Source organism: Colias philodice, chromosome 10, assembly GCF_061535455.1.
Source record: "Colias philodice isolate Cphi_HAF_F1 chromosome 10, ilColPhil1 Martin Lab GWU primary, whole genome shotgun sequence".
In the NCBI taxonomy this organism is placed as follows: domain Eukaryota; kingdom Metazoa; phylum Arthropoda; class Insecta; order Lepidoptera; family Pieridae; genus Colias; species Colias philodice.
The window spans coordinates 1981369-2007358 of record NC_143095.1 but is presented as its reverse complement, the minus strand read 5'-3'; the positions used below and the strand labels follow the sequence as shown (position 1 = coordinate 2007358).

General features: G+C 32.3%; 2 protein-coding genes across 2 annotated transcripts in view; both read left to right on the top strand.

Annotated features, from left to right (window-relative positions):
- The window catches only part of LOC149485034 (uncharacterized), a 234126-nt gene that overhangs the window by 169052 nt on the left and 39084 nt on the right, over positions 1 to 25990 (top strand). The window lies entirely within an intron of this gene.
- Positions 1 to 25990, top strand: part of LOC149485036 (acetylcholinesterase-like) — a 38468-nt gene that overhangs the window by 3492 nt on the left and 8986 nt on the right. Inside the window, exons 2-4 of the mRNA XM_089699737.1 lie at positions 15788 to 17103; positions 19438 to 19580; positions 20524 to 20676. Of these exons, the coding sequence (XP_089555863.1) occupies positions 15918 to 17103; positions 19438 to 19580; positions 20524 to 20676 (1482 nt within the window). The 5' untranslated portion in view covers positions 15788 to 15917. The remainder of the gene's footprint in view (positions 1 to 15787; positions 17104 to 19437; positions 19581 to 20523; positions 20677 to 25990) is intronic.

The window sequence follows — 25990 nt, the reverse complement described above, 5'->3', positions numbered from 1 at the left end:
AAGCGTGTGTGGCGAGCATACGTGTCAGAAGTGAAACTTCTTTGGGAAGATTCAATGATACCAAAATCGTTGCCTGACGTGAAAGTTCGTATAATAATGCTACCGCTAACCTAAAATCGTGGTTAATTCAAAGTCACTTTAAAATCCATAACAAAACCAAAGTAAACATCATAATAATTTAAGTTAAAACTGCGACATTATGTACTGAGCTACTAATTATATGAGGCACTTATACTGCTATGATTTAACAAAAGGTGAGGCGGTTCGCTTGAGCGCCTTAAGCCTTTCACGGGATTTCATTTTTCCCTTATTTTCCTTTTGTTGCTACGGAAAATATATAATAGGAAAATTAACAAATTTGAGGTGTGATGATATTTTGTTAGGAAATTGTTTAACTGATTTTATACGTTGAATAATGTTTTCAAAATTGTTATGTAAGTAGATACTTACTATGTATTAAATATGTACCTATTAGCTTTCTTACCGCGACTTTGCTCGTAATTTATCATGCAACAGCTATTTTCCGTGTAAACTAAGTTTCTTATTACCCCACCTACATTATTTATTTTCACTACATGTATCACATACTTTATTTTTTCACAGTATTTCCTACAGATAGATAGTAATTGTGAAGCTGTTGTAATTTTTTTTTATATTCTAAGAAAATATTTGTAAGGTTCACAAATAACAAGTCCCGAATGTAAAGAACAAACACAACAGCCCTTGCAAAAGAAAAACAACAGTTAACCAAAAATAACATCTCAAAAATGAGGTTAAAATTCCATCCCACACTGAAACAGATCTCGTTTTACATTAAGAATTTCTCTTTAATCCCATTTCACGAATGCTCGCGGCGTGTTGACATAATTGTTATGATTTCACATATAACAGCTAAATCATTTTGGCTTCACACATATTATAATACTCGATAAAGCCACAATATACAGATACAAACAGTAGGGAAACTTCATAAAACACGTTCGAAATGGCTCACGCACACAAGCAAGCATGTTTACGAGAATCGTAAGGGCACTCGTAATCGCACAATCGACAGATATAAGAATACCCTTACGATTCTTGTAAACACGCTTACTTGTGTGCGTGAGCCATTTCGAACGTGTTGTATGAAGTTTCCCTACTGGTTGTATCTGTATATTGTGACAAAGCCCTAGGGTTCGTGAAAACTCATAAATCATTGTTAATTTCCCTCTGAGGACAGTCACTACCCTTCAACCGTGTACTGAATATTTATTTACAACTTGGCTTTAGACTATCACGTTAAGTACGTGTCAAAATTGCTTTACTAATGAATTATTACTGTGATATTTTAATAATTTTATTTGCTTATAAGTATTTTCTAATATTTGGTTTTCGTAAGGAATTTATGATTATTATGTTCTGGGTATATTAATAAAAGTAAATAGATTGCATGAATTAGTGGTTATTTAAATTTTACCTGTTGACGTTTTTGGCAAGCTTCTATTCAAAGTAGACCTTTGGTTCAGACGCCGGATATTGCGGCTACAAATTCATTTACAAATTTTACAGCACTTGTTTGATCTACACAAAAGATAATAATCTAAATATTTCGTTAAGTCTTGAGTTATAGATTCTTAAAATCTGTCTTTCTGTCAGTCTACTGTTATAGTAAAGAAGAGCTTATCTAATATTTTTAATATTAACAGGCAAAAGGTTTTTATTCCGTATTTTTTATACCTAGTCTTAATTCTTATGATCATCCATCACTAAAAGACGATAGGTTAGGAACTATTAAAATACTTCTATTTTACTACTTCTACTACTATTTTGAAGTTGCTTTTCAATTGCAGGTTACTTTTTGTAATCTCATACCCGCATAAAAACTAACTAAAACGTAGGTAGATATTAAATAGATTGTCAATGTCATTATCGACTAGACAACTTTCTTATAGATATTAAGTCTATTTACACTTAATTATACCTGAATGCTCTCAAGATTCTAGATAATTTTTGAAAGACATCGTGGGTTGAAGTTTGATCGTGATACTTCATAATTATAATGAGCCGTATTGACAATATGGTGCGGTGTAAAAAATACACATTTTATTATTTAATTTAATTATATTTGAATGTACAGATGAAGCTCTGAAACTTAGGAATATCTTAAAAAATTATTGAAAACTAGTTTTCCGCCCGCGGCTTCGCCCGCTGTGCCTGAAGCCTAATTAATTATATATATACCAAAACCTTCCTCTTGAAACACTCTATCTATAAAAAAAACACATCAAAATCCGTTGCGTAGTTTTAAATGTTTAAGCATACATAGGTGATAGGGACATAGGGACGGAAAAAGCGACTTTGTTTTATACTATTTAGTGATTCCTAAAAGTAAATCAATTTGACAAAGGCTAAATTTTATTTTTTATTACAGCACGGGTCAACCGGGGCGGGTTATAAAGTGTATTATAAGCCTTACAAACTATTTATTCGGAGACTTAATTTCCTGCCTTTGATTAAAGGTCAGTGAATAATATTCGTATATACTTATAACTTCAAAGCAATCTAATTTTGACAGGCTTTTGAAGCAATAAGTTAGATATTGAGTAACTTGGTTAATAAAAGCAATCTAAATTTGGACACATACTTAATAATAAAGCTGAAGAGTTTGTTTGTTTGAACGCGCTAATCTCAGGAACTGGTAAGATTTGGAAAATTCTTTCGGTTTTAGATGGATCATTTATCGAGGAAGGCTTATATACTATATATCATAACGCGAAGACCAACAGGAGCGGAGCAGTGCGGGTAAAACCGCGGGGCGCAGCTAGTGCTTTAATAAGTTGTGTTTCGACAAACTCAATAGACCTAAATCTGAAACTATTAGTGGAGTAGGTCACAACAAAAATAAGTGTGTTTATGTAACATCTAAATAGCTGTGTGGGTGTGATTTAATATATTCAACTAATAATATTGATATTGTTATTATGTTGGAGTGCTCTGAATTATAATTAAGTACAATACTTATCAATCCATAGTCGGAGTTTGTTATTGGAAATTACTACTTGCTATCGCTACTTTTCGAATTTTCAGTCTTTCGTGTGTCGAACTTTTTGTTGTGCTTGAAAGATGCCTATGGCTTTATTTTTAAACCAATACATTTGATAAAATTAACAGATTGACTAATCGCTGTACTCTACATTAAACTCTATCTCATTATTATTTTAGCGACGAGTAGATAGTGTTTGCTGAAAATCTTATTATTTTTTATGAAAGCTAATGAATAAATCAAATAATTAAAATAACTGTCCAATACAGGATAGTTTCAATAAAAATGATTGCAAATTCAAAAAAGAAAAAAAAGAGAGACATTATGCAAAACGAAGATTACAATAACAGTATAGGTATATAGTTAGAAGAAAAATATTGAACCGTATCATTTGCGACGAATTTTGAAGTTGAAATGTCGTGACCTGAAATTCATGAGCAAGTCGGGTCGGCTGCATAATTAATATTACTAAGGTCAAAGTTTAGACGGTTACAAAGGTATACCAATTTTATGCAATTCTTTTATGGACGATGGTGACATAATAATACATTTTGAACTTGATTCTATTAAAAGTTGGGTCACACATTATTATGGAAACAAATATGAAAATTCCGTTGTCGTTTTATTTATCCATACATAATTCTTAAATTCTGGTAAATTGCTCTTGTGTAGGTATTATTATCATTTGTACGCGACTGCGTATTGTAGTTTGGTTTTACTAGCGTGGTAGGTAGGTACCACCTAGAAAGTAACCTATGAACCTAGACTCTACCTCTGTTATAAATTGTATTCAGATTCATCAGCTGTTTTGGGGTGACAAATTAACAAACATACATTTATCCATATACTTTCGAGTTAAAGAATAATAATACGAGGGGGCATTCAGCAATTGTGTCCTACGCGTGAATATTGTCTGATCGATATCCGACTTCCCTCACATAGTTAGTAGTAATGTTACCGACTTTGATTATTTTATCGTTATCCTGACCTTACAAATGAATATGCTACCAAACGATTAATTTATTTTTACCCTGGTGTTCCCTTGTGGCCAATACTTTATAACCTTACATGCTAGATTTTTACAAATCATTTTAGAATTCAGTGGCTTTAATTTATTATCAATTTTTATGTCAGTACATCTACTGTGACTTTCTTTCATTTGCTAAATGTTTCTTTATAAAAAGAATTTACATTTATCGCAGACTTGCGCTATCAGCTACTAGATAAAAAAACCTGAAAACAAAATAAAATAGATTATTTCAACCGTATTTACTATCGAATTTACGAGCGTGACATTGTCTTAAGTAATCTAAAAAGCTAAAAGTGTATTGGAGTAAGGGCAAGTGACATTATTGCGTGACTAAGCACCACCACTCATTCGAAGCTACACTGTTTCCACTAACACAAGTCAAGTTATAAACAAAAGAAGTATTAACAGTAACAATTTCGAGGTCATCTTGATTTTTCTAGAATAAAGTACTAATTATAAACCCATAACTTTCCTTTATTGTTTTATGAGCTGTAATTAAACCACGTGTAGCGAATGTTTTGCATTTTCTTTCGTGTGATCGCAATCAACGTTTCTATTTCTACTAATTAAGCGTGTTATTTAAAAATTGGGTTATTTCAGGGTTAGCTTCAGCCTATAAACCTATTAAAGGCTGAAATTAAGGAAAAAAAACTAAGGTTAATATTAAACAGTTGTCACTAAGGCCTTTGATGTAAATATATTACACAATGGTTGTTTCTTATCGTACAAAGGGCTGAAATATAATACGTTAAATAAACTTTCAAGGCCTTAATGTTTTTATTATGCGAAGTTGGTCCTTCAATTTTATTACCTACCACTTCATTAGGTACTAAAGTCCTATTTTACTTCCAATATTTTACTAAACTTTATAATGATTAATTTTCTGAACAGTCTACATTTTAACCGTTACTTTTATCGTACCGTTAAATGCATTGGACACATTTTCTAACCCTCAGAGGCATAACAGTCTATTTTAACCGTAATCTGTACTGATTTGGTCTTTCAGCTTGACGTTGTAATTAAGGTTAAAACGTCTTGAACTTTCTGTGAAAGCAACACAGAAGCATTCCCTATTTTTGTCTCTTCAATTGCCAATTTATATTGCCAAATATTAATGACCAAAGAAACGCTCCTCCTTTTATTATTTCTACCTATTCAACAATATACATTTTTCCACAAATTCATTCAAGTCGATGCAAACTTCAATGGTGACGATTATACTGAAACGAAAAAAGATGTTTTTTTTTGTAAACATGAAAAACTGACTTCTTTTTAAGCCTCATTTGGAACTCATAATACATTAGCCATATTAGTTTTATTTGTACTCTTTAATATCTAATAATTATGAAACAGCCATTATTGTTCCAAGTTTTACAGCACATATACTTTCACATGCCATAAATCTCCCCATTATATATCGACCTTGTTTCTATTTCGAGCGGTATATAAATAAGGACATATTTGAATCACCTACAGGAATACCTAAGGACGTATTTTAAGTCAGCTTATTATACATTATCTATATGCAAATAGGTTATTTCAACGGCATACAAGCCTTTGTGCCCCAGAACCTGACCTGAAAATTTAATTTTTAGTTTCAAACTACAAGATCTATAGAATAATTTAGTAGCGTTCGAGTTTATGACGTCATGTCCTCGCTTCTACCTCTAGAATAGAGGTATACAATTTTAATACACATTAACCGAATTGGAAACTTGGAGCTGTAAATTTAATAATTTTATTTATAATTAAATAACAGAACAAATTATTACGTGTTATAGAATTTGTAATTCGTTCTATTAAACTCTGTATGTGGAGAAAGGAAAGCAGAATAATAAAGTTCAATTAAAATTGTTTGGGGACTTGGGGAACACTTGGAACCTTTGTTGCTTGTTAATGAGCTGGCAAGACATTAGATGTGTGGTTAAATAATTTATTTTATGTTTGCATTAGATGATTACGAAGTTATTGTTACTTTGGGACTGTAACCTATATTTTGTATTAGGGTATTTGTATGTAAGTGACGTTTTGAATTTAAGGAAGGATTGTATGGAATTGATTTCTTATAATCTTTATATGATTATTTAATATGATTGGACGTTGAGCCAGAAAGGTTATTGAATAATCTAGTAGCTAGAATACCTATTAAATATTTTATTTATTTAAACATTGACGTAGATAAAATTAATGAAAAATAATATTTAAGAAAAATCAAAAACAAACTATTATGTCGGGCATTGTAAAATTAATAATTATTATATAACCTCAAACCGGCCCTCAGGAAAATAATGTGACGTTGATAAATTGAATTAGTATTCGGTCTTTTTATTATCATGATATTTAATCTAAATAAAAAGAAAGAAAGAAGTCATTAGTTTCAATATTGATTTATATTATCCTGGCATGTATGTTATTTATAATTGTAACTGTAAGATAGTTATAAATCTTATTTGACCGCCTCCTTGGTACAGTGGTTGACGCGTGCGCGTAGAACCGAGGGGTCCTGGATTCGATTCCCGGTGGAGACGAAGAAAAAAATGTCTCGGTCTGGCAGGACACCGAAGGCTGATGGATAATGCATCTGCCCCTTACCCCACGGGGCCACGGGACTTCACAAACAAAAAAGATAGTTATAAAATGTAGTTGGTTGCAGTATTGATCAAGTACAGGGATCGTTTTATAGGGGTTTTAATTTTTTGTTTAAACTCTACCATTTTGTCAGTGCCAAAGGAAGGTAGTTCATATTGGTTTACAAGAAATAAACATTCAGTTGATTGTATCGTATTCGTGATTGGTTTATTAGAAACATAATGTGCAAAGGGCATTCAATCTACTTAGGGAAACTAATCAATACTTGGGTAAAAATAGAGTAAAGCTTGGAACAGGGAGGTTACTGCGCCAGTCATTGTGATATAATATTCAGAAATAGAACTAGATCATAAATGGTATATTAAGTATTTTATTGAAGCAAAAAAATAATAATTACTGATGATATGTCGAGGAAAAGAAGTCAATTGCTTAATAAGAATGAAAAAAGAAAATTTATAAAACTGATGTCCAAGAGTCCAGGAAAATGCATTTTTTATATAGCTATGTGATGAGATATTATTTTTTTCATTTTTTGTATTTTGAACGAGCAATAGAGCTGATGGTAATCCTTCTTTTTCTATTTTACTGCTACTGATATGTGATATTATAATATGTATATTTTCAGAAATAAGTCTTCGTATTATATTTATATTAAATCAACCTTTCTAGTAATACGTTCGCATAACGACTGAGGGTCCTTAATACAGTCTTCAAGAGAACAAAAAGAAAACTCATTGTTTGAAGAAACAGTAGGCTAATCATGTACTTACCCGTACACAATTGAGAAATTTTCGTGGTTTAGTAACAGAAATGAGCTTCAATTATGTAATCTCTCTTAATTGTATCCTGAATTTAGGTTTAGGTTAATCTTATTTAGCGTTGGTTGGTAAATATTACATATTTTCTACAAAATGACTTCAAATCCATTTAGAGTAATTAATGTTAGTGTTAAAACGGCCAAAATTGAGATATCTAAAAGATATAATCAAAACTATAGTAGGTATACATTGAATTATATTGAAAACATAATGGAAATATTTTATTAAGTCCATCACTGTAACAATTGTATAAGTACAAGATCAGTGTTTCCACTAACCTACATTTATTATACATCTTAAAGATTTTAAAACTTTCTAGCATTTTTCTTTGTATCTAAAGAATAATAAAACTTATAGCACAAACTGTTTTCCGCGAAACCGCTCCTTACTCCGATCGATACACTCCAGACTACATTGGAAGGCCCGGCGTAAATCGTTTAGGATTTCAAGACGCATGAATTTGCCTTATGGGACCTTTGAGTCACTGTGAGCTTGTCAGGAAATCGTGACACACGAGCCACGAGGAGAGTTTTTAGAACTGGGTAAATATGTGAAGTATTTCTTTTTTTTTATGATCCACTGTGTCTCTGTTGCTAATAGACGTTCGTCTGTAATTTTTCTGTGTGTAACCACAATCGGTAAAATTGAAATTTTGGATTTAAACATATTTATTTTTATATAAAATAAATATGTTTAAATCCTAAGTAAATATCCTAATAAAGTTTAAGTATTAAATTAAAATTAAAGTGTAGTCATTAAACTCGATTACACTGTCGAGCTCTTTCTTAATTTACGCGAAAATTCAACAGCAGGTTACGAATAGAAACATGATAATTGATAACATAATATACTTCACCACTTGTAAAATATACATATTATACTCCTTTTTTATTTCTATATTAAATTAGGCACTGTGTGTGTGGTACGAAGATACGCAGCCAACAAAGTTAACCGACATTGGAGTTCTTAGCATGTTGTTTGTTGTTTGTTTCCTCTTATTTATTGATCTATTTATTAGCCTATATAAACGTCTTTCGTACATCATAGTACTAAATCTTTATATATTTGTTAGAGAATAACTATGTATTCATTATTATAGGTCTTTGCGTAATTACTCAGGGCTTCAGAAGCTACTTGGATACTTATATAAGCTTTCTTTCACTCATCTTCAAGTACCTAAGTAGGTATTACCGGAGTAGCTATAGTTAATAATACGATTATTTTATTGAAATATCTATCTGATATTTAGAGATAAAATTAATAGAATAATTATTTCATAATCTTCACCCACTGTCAAGTCAGAATGGTACAGATAAAAAAAAACACCATCACCAATGTATAAAACTTTATTAGAATTAATCAAACATTAACACAACAATAATAGATCAATCAATTCTATAATACGATATAATAACATGGAAGTAATATACACTCCGTACTATTACGTATACATTTGATATGGATATTAAACTATATATTACAAGCGCTTTGTATCAAATAACATTCATATTCCTATGAATATAATAGTTGTATTAATACTGCTTTACGTTACATTCTGCATTTGATTGAGGGACATCGCGTTAATTAATAATTAACAAGCAAAAGAGCAAATTACTCGAGTTCCACGTACACGTTACTTAATTAAAATATTTTTGAACATTTTAGTCTCATCTGTTGTATACTTCCGAATTCATCCAGATTTCATTCAACCACTAGTTAATAAATTTTTAAACATACTTTAATTTGATTTATACACTTTATCGTGTTATAAAAGTCTTAATTTTTTTATTTATAACTGCATAAAATCTGTTATTCTATTTTATATTAAATTATAAAATAAGCATTATAAAATTAAATGTAACTTATTTTTTCTAAGATTTTAAGTCACTTTAGACTGTTTAGTCATATAAAGACGAAGATTGTTAGAAGTAGAGTTCATAGAGCATCTTTACATCACAGTTTTACCCTTGAACCTTGGCTCGTCATATTGTTTTATCTTGAATAGTTATCACATAACATCTTGTCTATCGTTATCTACACTGTTACCTAATCAACCATGTTTATTTAATTTCATAAAAAGTATATTTTTTCGATCGTATCTAGGTACAAATTAGCTGTCCATTAACTACAAATTACATTAAAGAGAAACATCAAATAAAATCTCTACCTAAGACTGTTAAAAAAATTACCTACTTAATCATTCACAGTACTAATAAGCCATATTATGATGTGATGATTCTAAATAAATTCCTACGTTCAATTTAATCGCTATATTAACATAAACACAGCACGTAAGAATAACCAGCGTAGTAACGAGTGGCTGAATTGGTCAGGCATCCGCCCCGGAATGGCGCGAAAGGATGCGGGTTCGAGTCCCACCTCGTGATCGAATTTTTTCTATTCTTTATAAATTTATATTTATAAATTTATATAACCAGCGCGGCGTAGCTTGAAAAACTACACGTGTTCCGCGTAGTAAATCACGAATAAGTGGACTGAAAGCTTTATAATTTATGTGTCAGGATAGGCGAGTTGGCAATGAACTTGGGAGTAGGGCGGAGGTGTGTCTTGCAGGCTGCAGCGCCAAGGCCGTCGCGTCGCACGGCATTGTATTAGCAGCATCGATTTATCGAGCGGCGCGCGCCGACTCCCCCACCTCTTGGAGCAAGTGGCGTTATACCGCGACTTTATCACCACTTCTGTGGGGTTTTTAAGAACGCGTTAGGCGGTTAGGACGGAGTACGGACCGGTCAAATCCTGTTTGATTGTTGACAGCGTTCAGGTAAATTGGAGGAGTCTACATGGATTATTATTATATTAGCGCGATTGATTATTAATTATAATTAAGTTTATATTAAAAGTATACAACGTTATCATTTTTAAACGATAGCGTTTAGCGTTAAACAAAAAATATTTACAAAAGAAAGAATCGCGCGTGATTAAAAATTTAAAAATGATACATACCTACAATGCAATACATTCACGTATCATGGAATCACAATAATTGAGAATATAGTACGGTTGTATCTTCGATAGCGAAGAGCTCTTGCAAAAATTTAGAAAATAAAAGAAATCGAGAAAATAAATAAAAACAACAAAAAGAAATACCAAACCACCGCTATCTACTTGCGAACGGAGACTAAATGCTATTTGCAATAGAGCTAAGCTTTTTCCGTTACAATCCTTCTTCATACAAGATACATCTATACAAATATTATAAAGAGGAAAGGTTTGATTTTTTGTTTGTTTGTTTGTTTGTATGAATTGAATAGGCTCCGAAACTACTTGGCAGATTTGAAAAATTCTTTCACTGTTGGAAAGCTACATCATATTTTCTGAGTGACATAGGCTAGGTTTTATCCCGGAAATCCCACGGGAACGGGAACTATGCGGGTTTTTTTTTGAAAACGCGGGCGAAGCCGCAGGCGGAAAGCTAGTACGATAATATGAGGTTTCTGTATAGGACCATCTGTTTATTACCCCTACGAAGCCTACGACTTTAAAGCTCAAAGATTTACCGCAAAATTGCTGATTCAGCTGTGACGAGCGTTTTGAGGTTACCCACAAAGTCTTGTTACTATGTACCATCTAGCTTATACATTCCGTTAATATAATAGTACTTTCTTGTTTCTTATACAAAGGGTAGGGTGTTACGAAGCAACAGTCTGCATACAGAGTAAGAATAAGTTAATTTACGAGGTCTGGTCTCTGAAGACCCGCTCTGATCACAAGCTACTGAACTTTGGACTATCCCTAACGTAAACTGAATTTATTTATCATTTCATCAACGCGCTCGGACTTAATTGTATTGAGTTAATTACTGGTGGTGGGAATCTAATTAATTATTCAGCTTGTTTTGCCCAAAATTCGAGCATCTTTATCCGAGAACTTTTATGCTTCTAGCTCTATTATAAGAGTTACGGACAAGGTATGAGATTTTAATCAAGATTATTAATTACTTGAAAACTGCTGAAATGATTATCAGCTCTTAAAACTACTTAAAATGATAGAAGCAAAATAAATGGTAATAATATTTTCAAATTGAATTTCGTAAACAAAATTGAACACGCTGTACCAGCAATGTACCAGCTTCACTTCCTTTATATCTTATTTCAATCAACTCACTTACTCGTCATGTAATAACGTGTTTCACCCCATTATATCTGTCGTAAAGGGTCTTCGCACGGCACACCACATATCAGCTGCATAATGATTTTGTCGTCAGGGTTGCCAATAAAAATAAAATGAATTACGCCATCACCGCTGTAACCCTAAAATACGGTAATTTCTCGTTTCCACAAATTTTCTTTATGGGCTGGTCCGTTAGAAATGTTCTCATTTTTACTACATAAATTTTTCAGATCACGTCTTTGAATATCATTTTACTTTTCTTTGAGTATTTTCTTGTTTGTTTCGGACAATGTAGATTGTAAAATCAAATTTACAAAAATTCTAATAAGATTCTGGCTGTCTGTAAAAACAAAAGTGAGTATCATAAACCTTAAGCATAATAAAAAAGGTAAATAAACAATGGTCTCTTCCTACGTCTTTCTTCGTTTTCTCTATGCCTTTTTGTAGTGGTGAAATAAATCATAATGAGCCCATATTTGCTCTCATTGTCGGGACACGTGCCTTCTATGAGGGTTCAGGCCATAATCAGGTCAAATATATGAGATACGCTAAACTCTGGACTTATTCCAAACTCTCAACTAATCAGAATAGTAAGTTTCTTACGAAATCTTAATATTATGTAAGGAATGGTTATTCTGCACTAAACATAATAAACGAGCACAAGCTTCGTACGTTTATATCACACTGAAGAAAAACTTTGTTGATTTAATATTCTAACACCCTGTTAACCGTGCACAACCCGCACGCCTTATATTTTTTTTAGACTAATTATAAAATAAACGGTAATTAAATTGATATCGTTGACTGACTTTTAGTTATTGACGATTCTAAATATTTCCTATAACAATTAGGAAACGCATAACCAAAATATAAAGCTGTACGTGTCTCATCAAACTGAATAAGATTGGGAATTGGGTGGGATTATAACATACAAAGGCTTAACCATGGGTCTTGACGAATGCGCCCAAAATGTGATATTACATTCGTTGAAATTGCAAGCTATTTTTATAACAGATGTTTCCCGAAATGAAGGTTCTTCAATGTTAATTTTCTTCTCTTTGGATATTTTCATTCGTTTCCATTCGTATGGTCAAAAGTTGACTGGAATAATATAAATACTGGAATAATTTGATAATTTCAATTCCAGTCCAGGTGAAGTTTCTAGTTTGTCCTTTCCACGGTCGTAATGTTACATGTTTTTACAATGTTATTAAACTCTATGTAAGTAAATACTCGATGTTTTCTGATGTCAGGCAGCGACAAAGCATTGCAAAACGTAGCCGCATTACCGTCTAACCGTTTTCTTCATGTTTCATGATCTTTGTGTCACTGTCCTTTCCTACCTGTTAAAACATTCTAACGAAAATATTTGTTTTGTTTACTCATATTGATTCAACCATTTATTGTTTATTTTCGGTTTGTCAATTTCATTAGTTTAATAGAATGAAAAATAGAATCACTATAGAAGTATGTCGATCTTAACTTGGACGCGAGTTATATCGGTACTTTGTCGGTTTTTAATTAAAATTGCTATCATACGTTGACATGCCAATCTCAATCTTCTTTAATGGAGGCTTCAATGCAGATAACTATCTCATTGGATATGGATCTTCCTCTTTAATCTATGGAATACATTTATTTTCGTCTCCAAAATGTTTAGAATAGTTCAAGTCCGTAAAGTTTTTTTTGTATAAAAATTTTAACCTGTGTGAATTTAGCTTCAAGTCAGCGTTTTTTTGTTCTTAAAATTGACCTTAGACGTATACTAAGTTTAATTATCTTTTTTCTTTATAGTACATTTTTAAAAAGAGAATATAAAACAGACCAGTTTTTCAATATTTATAATTCCTTTTTTGAGTCTATCACCGTCCTTATAATTGCAGTAATAATAATTATCAAGCGTGATTTGGTACTTCAGAAAGGCAGACATTTGAATATTTAAGTACTTTATACATAACATAAATACTAAGATCATTATTGTATGTCGTATATTCCGCAGTTTTTATTATTTACAAAAATATCAAACACCATTTACAAAATAGAAAAAAAAAGCGATGGAATATTCTGAATTTAACAATTCAGAATTTTTTCTTTACTGGGTCCAAAATTGGTTTGGTGTTATTTTTGGGGAATAATTAGAAAATGATTCGTTTATTATTTTAGACTGTTTTCAATAGAACTATCTATGTACTTGTCAGGTAAACAACATCTCACGTGTACCTTTATGTAACAACAATTCTAAATTCATTATTATTGGTACACAAAATACGTTTCATGATTAATATTCAGCCACGAGTTAATGGAATAGGGGGGTGGGGTTTTATTATGTTATCTTGACTAGTCAATTAGTTTAAAGTCATGACGGAATTTTATTACAGCATTTTTTACGTAGCGTGCTTTGTCTGATAGTTGCATTCACTTAGAACAATGTCGTATGTGGTTTTCTATTTACATTAGAGGCTATTTGAAGGCTGCATCAACCTTCGGCTTAGAAAATGGTACCGATGACTTAGTAAAGAACTATAATTAGAATACATTTGATGGTACCTTAGATAAACTTGAATTTATTGCTACTACTACATAAGTAGGTACTGTAGTACTGTATAATTCTCAAAAGTGAGTTTTTATCAATGGGTGATATTAAAAAACAGTAAATTATGAAGGTATCTACGTCATTACTTTTAGCAATTCACATATTAAGAAATTTAATATAATACGACTAATATACGACTTACCTAATTCCTTTTTTATGGAGTGCAATTCTCTATTTATTGCAATATTTCATATTATTTATACATTATTTTCATACAGAACTGACATTCACATTTAGTATGAATTGGGTCAGTTTCCCACCAGTTACCACACCCTCACAAAAGATCGACATTATATTGGTAACATATTATTATAGCTGTGATATCATACTGTGATATAGAGATTTATTATATTCCTATTCTTTCTTTTCCTTTCTTAACAAGCTTTCTGTAGCAATTTAAAAGGATATTAAAATAGTAGGTACCTGGATGACCAATTACTACTCTATATTTTTGGATATTTCCTCAAAATTAATTCAAAACTTTATCGCTTTATCGCCCTTAAAACCGATCCATGAGTATGTGAAAAAATATTTTAACTATTCCATGCTCGTAACATAGGAAGGACACAATTTTAAATTAATTATTACTTACCCATACTGACCAGGCACAGACAACAGGTGTTCGTGACATGTTTTGAAGTTTAATTAGCTGCCGATCGTAATTGACGTAATAACATGCATTCTAATATTGCAACCAATAAACTATACCTCTATATTACAATCGTTTAATTTTGTGATATATTCTTCACCTGTTGGATTTTAGTTTGTGATTTGGCCTTTAAAGGTTAGCTGTTTGGATTTACTGTGTCAAAAACATGTTTTTGTAAAAGTTGATTTCTTCGTTTCATTTTTTTTTTGTTTAGAATAAAACATTAACATTATAATGCCTCTAATCGGTCTCCAAGGGGCAATTTTTAGTTTACATAGATCGATTTTGATGACCGCTTGTCCGACCCACTTCTACAAACATTGATTTCCCATTTCAAGAGCTGTATACTTTGTACCTATAATAATGACTCATTTATTTGCTGTCGAAAGGGCGGTTATTTATTATTTTGCGTGCGAGTATTCGAAGTTAATTAGAATTTATGAAATTTACATAAGACCTGCATTTTAGTGGAATTTACCTTTGGAAATTTATGTTTCGTTTTAATGGCTGTTTAGGTGAATATTCAAATTTTTACATAATTTGTGATTCGGCACAATTAGTTTATCATTGTTGTTTTACAAAGATTTTACAGAAAATTATGGTGATTATTATGCCATATCTGTTAAATTATAATATGACCACTGTTTACTTGAGAATACGTATGTTAGCGTTTGGTAAATGGTATCTATAGAGCTATACAGGTTAAAAGAGTAGCCGTTTGTATATTATACTAACAAAATATACGCGTAACAACACTCCATGTTGTTGGTATCAGAGGGATGATAAATTTAACCTTGAACGCTTGTCCCAAAACCCTTAACTGTGAATCTTCACGCACTTGACCTTTTCTACAGGAAAGTTTGTAAAGAAAATAAACAATCTATTGTAAAGCTCTTATTGATCTAATATTGTTTCTTGAATATAAGTGAGATTCTAATAAAATATTTCTTTTCAGGTACATTTTGTCAGCATCGAGTCGGTTTGAAGAAATGAGTTTTAACAAATACTCAATAATCAAGCTTGCGGATTACTTCAGATTACATCGCGATACGTCTCAGTAAATTGTAGAGGACTTTATTGTCGCAATGACGTCTCAAAACAGAATTGTATTTACTAAATTGTTGCTGTGTGGTTTGGTGTCCGTAGCTTGTGCGCGATCATGGGCGAATCATCACGACACTACGACGTCCACTACACACACCACTCCAACGACTAGTCAAGCACCGAAAAATTTTCATAATGACCCCCTTATCGTCGAAACTAAAAGTGGTCTCGTTAAGGGTTACGCAAAGACTGTGATGGGTAGTGAAGTACATATATTTACGGGTATTCCCTTTGCTAAACCCCCATTAGGACCGTTGAGATTCAGAAAACCTGTACCGATCGAACCGTGGCATGGTGTCCTTGAAGCTACTGCTATGCCTAATAGCTGCTATCAGGAGAGATACGAATACTTTCCTGGCTTTGAAGGCGAAGAAATGTGGAATCCAAACACGAATATCTCTGAAGACTGTCTATATTTGAATATATGGGTGCCTCAGCACTTACGTGTGAGGCATCATCAGGACAAACCCCTCGCTGAGAGACCTAAAGTGCCAATTTTAGTCTGGATCTACGGTGGAGGGTACATGAGTGGAACGGCTACACTTGACCTCTATAAAGCGGACATAATGGCGGCTTCTAGCGATGTGATAGTCGCATCTATGCAGTACAGAGTTGGCGCATTTGGATTTTTATATTTAAATAAATATTTTTCACCTGGAAGTGAAGAAGCGCCGGGAAATATGGGCCTTTGGGATCAACAATTGGCAATCCGCTGGATAAAAGACAACGCGCGTGCATTTGGTGGTGACCCCGAATTGATAACGCTTTTTGGTGAATCAGCGGGAGGTGGTAGTGTTAGTTTACATATGTTGTCACCAGAAATGAAAGGTTTATTTAAAAGGGGAATACTTCAATCAGGAACACTGAATGCACCGTGGAGTTGGATGACTGGTGAAAGAGCGCAGGAAATTGGAAAAGTTTTAGTCGATGATTGCAACTGTAATAGCAGTCTTTTAGGTGTGGATCCGAGCCTTGTGATGGATTGCATGCGCGGCGTAGACGCTAAAACCATATCCGTGCAACAGTGGAATTCCTACACCGGAATATTAGGTTTTCCGTCTGCGCCAACTGTTGATGGTGTATTTTTGCCCAAAGACCCTGAGACAATGATGAAGGAAGGCGGTTTCCATAATACAGAAGTATTACTGGGAAGCAACCAAGATGAAGGTAAACACATTTTTTTATTATTATTAATTTATTAATGATTACATCACCTTATATCACCTTATTAATTAACCACGCACTTTTGTATCAACTTATTCGCTACTGAGTACTATTAATTTAATATTGCGGTAAGTGGTATGGTTTATCAAGGATTATTAACCATATTATTTTACATACATCTATGTTTATATAAACACGGGCAGACATTGGAGAGGTCATTTAATGTTTTTACGATTCCTTTTATCCAAGCTTAAGGCGATCCATCAATATCGAGCACAGAGTTCGAGGTCGTTTGTCCTGTACACCTGCCGCGAGGGAGGCACGCCTGCGCAAACAGTATAAACACGGCAATACCATGCCGTAGATTTTACTCGTACTACCAAGTACTACAGACGCGCCCACGTACTTGGAGTTTAATTCCCTCCCCTCCTGACCCCCCAGGCTGCCTAGCTCCGCTCTATACACCCCCGTCTCTACAAATTATTATTTTGTATTTCGCGCGTGTCTACGGATCTTCTTTAACGGATAATAATGTTTGAATGTTGTATTTTTTATTTGATATTATACAGTTTTCATGAGAGGTAATGAGGGTTAGAATTGAAATTTTAATCAAAATTGAGTATCATTATATCGATTCATAATAAAGAGATCGAAAACTAACAGGTACTTTAATAGAAGTGTTTCATTCATAATACTTTTATTAAATAAAGATATAAGTACTTACAATTAATATTAATTCGACACATCAAATATAAAATAATGTTTGCCATATCAACCACAAATAAAGTAATAAATTGTCCATAATAGCTTTATGAATTGTTAAAGTTATAAATCCTGTATGTAGATGATATTATACACGAGGGAGCTTAAATTATAGTGAATAATATTCCCCGAGTTCAAATATAACGTTTGCCTATGAGATTACTGTTTAAATATGTATCAAATGGTTTTAAAGATTGAAAAATGCAGCTCGCGTTGCAACAGTTTTATAAAAGAGTAGAACGGCCTCGGTTTCATCCCTAAGGAGTACTTCTAGGTACTTTTTAATGAACTCTTACATAACCTTGCTTTATAAAAGAACCTATAGTATTTGTTTGAATTCTTTGTGAGCGCGGTTGATGCAAATATTTTCTAGATATTAACATAACATCTTTTAATCATAAAAATGTTGGATATTTTTTTAGTTTAGTGAACGTTTTAGTTTCTGTGAATATAGCCGGCTTTCACCCGTTCGTAGTAGATATACCTCGATTACGCACTAAACGCTTTGAAAGATCTTTTTTAATTCAAACTGCGAAGGAGTGGAACTCCCTCCCGCCTTCTGTGTTCCCTGAGAACTATAATTTGGAATTGTTTAAAACCAGAGTGAATAGGCTTTTTCGGGACAGGCATCATTTGCGATCGACCGCATCCACGCTTACCACCAGGCGGGATCGCGGTCAAATGCCTGCTCTGTTATGAATAAAAAAAAAAAAAAAAAAAAATATTATGTTTAGTTTTTAAAGGTTAGAGCGACACAATGAAAAAATAAACAAATTTGGGGTTTTATTGCAAATTCTAGTAGGTAGATGAGTAGGTAGGCCTTGATCAAACAAGGCGCCTATTTGCCCATTTAGAATGCTGATTAATGGAATAGATTTCGAAGACTTATCCGAATTCCGTAATTCCAGAGGTATTTTCCTTTTATAATGTTGATTATTATCAATAAATATTTCATACATTAGTCTTCCTAATACAGGCAAAAGGCACACAATCTTATAACCTCTTATACAATTACAATTCGAAGGGTTATCACATATTTCAATTTCAATAAAACCAACCTTACCTTGACAATTACTAACAATTCTTCCGTGCTAGCATGCAAAATATCTCACTTTTAACAACATTAAATGCATTCAATGCAATTCCTTAACACGCGACTGTTTCAATGTAAAATATAATTGCGTTTTGGGAATCTGAGAGGAACAAAAGTTTAACAAACAATTCCTCGTATTATTTCATAATTTTTATAATGCCGTAATGTCGAGGTAGAAAATTTCTCTATTTGTTTTTCATTTTCAAGCAAATATTGTCCCAGCGTTGGCTTGACTCGCTTTTTCTTGAAAACAAATGCAATTAATTTTTATAAGGCGCCTAATAAAGTAGCCTCAAACTATGTTGAAGATAATGAGATAATTTAATCTGAATGTGATATTTTGTTTTATTGAAAATTGTGCTGCATCTGCATCGTTAAGGAACTCACTATGTATATTAGATTACCTATCGTCTTGATCATAACATATTATATAAAAAGTATTTTAAACCTTGTAACATCAAATAATAAGTTCTTTTTTGCAGGTACATATTTTTTGCTATACGACTTTCTGGATTACTTCGAAAAAGATGGCCCTAGTTTTCTGCAACGCGAAAAGTTTTTGGAGATTATCGACACAATTTTCAAGGAATTCTCCAAGATCAAAAGGGAAGCGATTGTTTTCCAAGTACGTATAAATAAATATTTTATTATACTTACCAATAAATTGGACGTGTAACGTGTTGATGTGATATGATATTTGAAAAAAGATCCTTATAATCAAATCAAATCCTTATATACGAGTATTTAAAGTAGAGATTCACGTGCGTGCATATAAAATATAGTTTGCAATGGTGTAATGGGTGTAATTTATGTTGTAGATAGAAACTATATATTTCCAGATAATCACAAATATATTATTAAAAAAAGAGCCTAGATTATAATTATTTACACTTTAATTTATTTCAACGATTCAGAACGTTGCTTTTAAATTATGAAATCCATTGAAAAAAAAAATTGCTTTAACCGAAGTAGTGATGTGCGATCCGCAAGATTCACGTTATTACAGAAACAAATAAGGATGTCCCATTTGAAATGACTTCTAATAATGCCGGTGCCTTGCCTTGTTAACTTCTCAGTAATTCGACACTTATAAGATGATTAACTTAAGACTCATAAGAGTACTGTAATGCATGTACATCGACTGGCGCTAAAGTCAATTTTGTAATCATATCTTAAGAAATATCAAGAATTTTAATATTTATTGTCCATTACATAGAAAAAGAATAAATGAAATTTGCAGAATTGAACAAATATCAATATGAAACATTTATTCTGTGTTGGATGGAAAAGTAACAATTAAGTATTCAGATTTTCACCTCCTAACGTTTTGATAATAACAAAAAAAAACAAACATCATTTATTAATCTCACAATATTATCTAATATTTTAGGCCTTACAACTGCATTGGATAGAAAACGTATCAAAAATTAAATTATCTATTAGAATTTCGTTAAATGGACCGTCTCAAAACCAAAAAAACATAGCATTATATTAATCTAACAATAACTGCCATCTTAGGGCTTAGAACAAAACCGTTATTTACCGATGTTTATTCTATTATCGTACAGTACACCGATTGGGAGGAAATCACAGACGGGTACTTGAATCAGAAGATGATTGCTGACGTCGTGGGTGATTATTTCTTCGTCTGTCCGACGAATTACTTCGCAGAAGTGCTCGCTGATGCTGAGGTTGATGTCTACTATTATTACTTCACACACGTAAGTACATTGTTGTTTATGTTTTGGTAATTGATAGCAGACATCATGCAGGTATGAGTTTAATTGAGGAACAATTAATATTATGGTTCATTTTAATGAATTTTCGGAATGACACCTAACATTGAAGTATTCCAACATACTTCCCGGTATGGTAAGTAATATATTCCTTAAGCGTGTAGCCTAATAAAACAATACATAAACACATTCTTATATAATATGACACAAACATACAAGACCACATTTGAGCAAAACGTTAACCAATACATCAGTTTGTCTTAGCAATGAAGTATTATCAAATATTATCAATATAACCAAAAGTAAACTCATAATTGATGAAAGAAACTAATCAATTAATAAATGACTTTTTAAAACGCGATTCATCCATTATATTATTTCACCCATCTAATCGTCACGAATACTTGGAGGGTACGCAAAATCCCCTCAAACTCAAACTCAAACATTATTTTATTTGATCAGTAAAACTTCTTCTAGAAATGCTTTTGAATGGTCAAGATACCTACATAATAATTTATTTGGGAAGCTTTCTACAGAGGAGAGCCGGTTAAAAACTCCTTAGTATTAATTTCATAATCATCAACTTCTTTAATTCGCGTAATAAACATAAACAATCCTTCAATTAAACCCACCAAGACCAGTAGGACAAAAATTTGAACATTAAATAAAAACACTTCGCATTTCCAAGCTGTGTTCAGTGAATCCTACACGTGGACACATGCGTCATTTAATTTATCTCGCTGCAGAAACACGACACATGTCACAAAGCATACACACAAATTGCTTCAGCCTCAAGCGTGAGGAAATTTGGTTTTGCAAGATAGAAAGAGGATAGGACGACTGGAGGAAAAGGGAAATTGTATTGTAAAGTTGTGTGTCTAGAGAGCTAATGTTTCCAGTACTATGTTCTTATTGTTTGGTTCTTATTTTAGTAACGATTTGTGTGTATGTGTGTACTTCATTTATAATATGAAGATTAAATTTTATCAGTCTAGATATTATATTCGTTTTGACATAATTGATTGTGATAGAGTTATTTTACTTACATGAATTTGTGAATAAAAGAAGACGAAATATGATCGAAGTTAAGATATAAAAATATCGATATAACCGATTGTTATATAGCTACCTATTTTATTTACATGTGTTTAGATTATCTACGTAATTTTTACCTATTATAATAGGGCAACAGTGCATTATAATGATACAGTACGAAGGATTCAGTCTAAATGAATACTTGTAATGTATGTAAGTATTCCGTAGTAAGTCGATAACAATTAATTAAACAATACGAGGGTACTGTGAAAAAGCAGAAAATACGAGACATATACGATGAGCATTATCAAGTTTCCAAAAAAGGAAATGTATAACAATCACTTTTGTAATTCGAAATCCCTTTTTGTCTTCCAAATCGGAGACAAAAAAGGGAATATATCGCTATAATGTAGCGTGTTCTCGTCGAACCAGTTTTGGCAGTCAAAATTATCTGCATCGTCGCTCAGGTATAATTTGATTCTTTTTATGGTTCAGAAACTGAATAGGAAAAACGGAAACCTTATAGGACCACTTTGTTATCCGTCTGTCGTCTGTCTGTAGGAACGCGTGGAGGTATCAAGTCTTAATTTATATCAAATACTTAAGTTTACCGTCCTGTGAAAAAAAAATCAAACTTCTAAGCCAACGCCACCAAAAGATACAGCGGTTTATTCTGCAAATTTTCGACATTCGCAAAGGCATCGAAACCCACAAGTTACTTCCTGTAATCTCGAAATTTGGTACGAAACAACGTCTTGCTACAAGCAACGTCTTGTAACGCAGATAAAGGAAAATTTGTGAAAAGTATAAATTTTAAAGTTACAACATATTAAAAACAGATTTGTACGGAACCCTCGGTGAGCGAGTCCGACTCGCATTTGGCCGGTTTTTTATAGCAAACAGCAATCATGTGAGTCATTAAAGTTCCGCAAACTTCTCAAAACATTCAGAAAATTAGATGTAGGTACCACTAATGTCTAACCTCCCTTGTGTTTGAAACTTGAAATACAATAATGAATAAATCGCGTGCCGAATCTATTTCACTGTTTTCATAGGTGCTAAAATAGCAGCTAATTTGCGAGTTCTAACTTTTTTATGAAGTTTTAACACACCGTAAAAAATATATAAAATTTTGTTGGTTTTATCGTGAAATGCCTATTTTAATAAAGGTGATAAAATTTGTTGAGTAGATATTAAAGTAGGTATTAATAATTTAATTAAAGTTTTCCTTTCATTTTTCATCGGTATATATTATTTATGTCAATATCTGAAATGGCCTTGGAATTATTATTCTCATTATATTGAAGTAGTTGTATAAAAGTTTATGACACACGCTCTCAAAGCACATGTCATTATTTAATTGCAATTAAAATTGAATGCTTTTCATTCAGCGTTCTGTCGTAACTTCCATTATATAACAACTGCTGTTATGAAAAGCCAGGAAAAATTTCCACCATTTCCCAAAAATATAGTGGCTAAAATTTGTATTGTATTGGTTTTAATTTTTAAACAGATAAGTCTCAACTTTCTTGCTCTGGTATTTCTATATAGGTACTATTTGTATGTTTTGTATACGTTACAATTTTTTTATAAAACGAAGGATGTTCAAATTATAAAAATACCTATTGAAACAAAACAATGATGATAATTAGTTAAATCTTCACAATACAATGGCATAAGTTCACCACAGTGCAAGTGAACCTACAAAAACTACAGATGACACAGTCATACGAATCCCAAGGTTGCTAGTTACATATAAAATCACAAACTCTTTGCCAAGACGGTGAACGAGCAAACCGGTACTAACACGTTAATTTGGGTAACGAACCAAACACAAGGGCTCTTTTAAAGGACCGCTCGGCTACGTTCGCTTTTTGCTAAACTCTCCAGCATAGCTCAAAGGAATCAGTGAACGTTATAAGCGAATTTTGATTCAATTTAAAATTATAACGCAGCTTGAATTAATAAAGCTTTGACTCACTTGTAATTTTGTGTTTGATCTGTTTTTTATGATCAATTTATTGGACCAATTATTTTGAATTATGCTTCTTCGACTATAATTTTATACTAAAAACCTATATTATAAAAGAAAAAGAAAAGATTTGATTTCATGATAAGCTCTACAGAGATTAGAATGTCTACCAACATAATATAATATTATGAAATACTTCAATTTGTTTTATTTCAATCATTTTCAAATGCTAGAAATTGTAAACTTTGTAACTCACAGCTCAACATACAATATTTGTTAGTAAAACTAATATAATAAATTCAGATAGTTATTTTAACTTTACGAAGTTCCAGAATGATCCTCAATACTCGTAAATAAATATTCCATTTATATTAGAAACTCGAAGTTTTATTATCCTGGCGAGACATGACACATGATACAATTTTCAAAGATTGATTTTCTTCACACTACAAGCCGGTCACTTACCTGACCTCCTGTGACCCCTCAGATCGAATCGTCTTAGCTATTGAACAATTGAATTTGAACATTGTAACACCTTTGCCCAGGTCTAGCTGAGATTTACATCAAATATGTTTCGAAGATCTGTTTTTTAAAGGTCTTTCACCTTTTGTGTCCTTCTTTATATAAATTTGGTAGTCTGAAATTGGATGTCTGTACTTTTGGAAAAACGGCTTTCGAATATGTTGGTGTACTGAAAAACCTCTGACGGCAGTCATTTACAAATTTGAATCGAATTTTTCAATAGTGAATATACCCATAGATTCCCGTACTAATGAAATATCGGATACAAAATCTGAATATGAAGAATATTGATCTGTAAATGCAAATGCTCAAATTAAAAGCTTTCACAGAAATGGTTATGAAATGCATCTATCTAATAACTTAGAGAGACAGAAATTCTGTTTTACGTAGAGGTAGAATCAATTTGAAGTGCGCGAAATCTTTTAGGTCGTATAATTGAAAGAGTTTTCCAAATACGAAACATACACGGTCGTTGGTCTCTGATAAATTCAGTCAAAATAATCCAAATATTATAAATTGGTCTATGGACAATATAAACACACAGAGAATTAAATATTAACAAATTGAAAAATTAAAAGCATACCATCTACTTCGTAAGTACAAAGGTTCATTATTTATGTTGGCTATAGACCTGGATGAAAATGTAACTATATCACAGTTCAGTAAGGAAATGTGAGGAATGCGCAGCTTAGTGCTGCATATTAGATTTGCCATTGACATGTGCGTCATACCACTTGCACAAAACGCTATTGTTCGTGATCTCTCTCCCTTGAGTATCCTATCTTTGTTATTCAATTCAGTATAGTTACTGCAACTATTCTTTCCTTTGAGATTACACTTGAATAGATGTGCATTCTATATTCAACGTCAATTTTAGAACAATGCTTCTGATCGTGTGTGAGCTGCCAAACATAAATTTTGAAGCACCAGTGCAAAATCAATTTAATTCTGCATATTGACTTGAAATTCATGTGGCGTTTTGGAGTTCGGCCAAGTGCTTATTAAGTATTTACCAGTTACTAGTTCAGCCTCTCGTTTGACGAAGTTGCATCCTAGAACTATGTATGCAAGTTTAGGTCATCCATTTTTTATGGATCATTCTTGTGCATGAAGTTATTTGCCAGAAGAAGTAAATTTTGAATGAACTTCAATATGGCTTTAGTTTGTAGATTAGCTCGTATAAAAGTTATTTCTATTATATTCTGGATATTGCAGACAAGAAAATATGAAATAATACTCTTAAAACTTTACAACTTATTACTTAATAATAACTTGAACTTAAAATATAATTAAGACATGATTCGAGTTATTAATTAATCAGTAGATACCAGGAAAACTATAGCAACACACAAACATAGTGCAACGGAAGCTGGTTATGTTGGCTGTGGCTATGAGGTTTGTTCATTAGGTATACCCTAAACATGTTATTATACTAGCCTACTATTACTCAGTCTTCGTAATAAGTAAGATAATTTTTTAAGCAAAAAAGTACATCCATTAAGCGTAATATGAAAAAATGTGAGGTAATAAATCAAGTAGTTAGGAAGGGCAGCCGTGATGGTGATTTGTCGTAAACGGCCGTGCATTTAGATCACCTGTAAAAATAAATATGACGATTGAATTCAAATATACATTTTTCCTCTGAATTGAGAATTTATTGGAATCAAGTAAATACACGAACATTTTCTAGGTTATTCGTTGAACAAATATTTACTTCCTATAAATAAATCAATATTACCAGACCATTTTACAACCGCATAGCAAATTTCA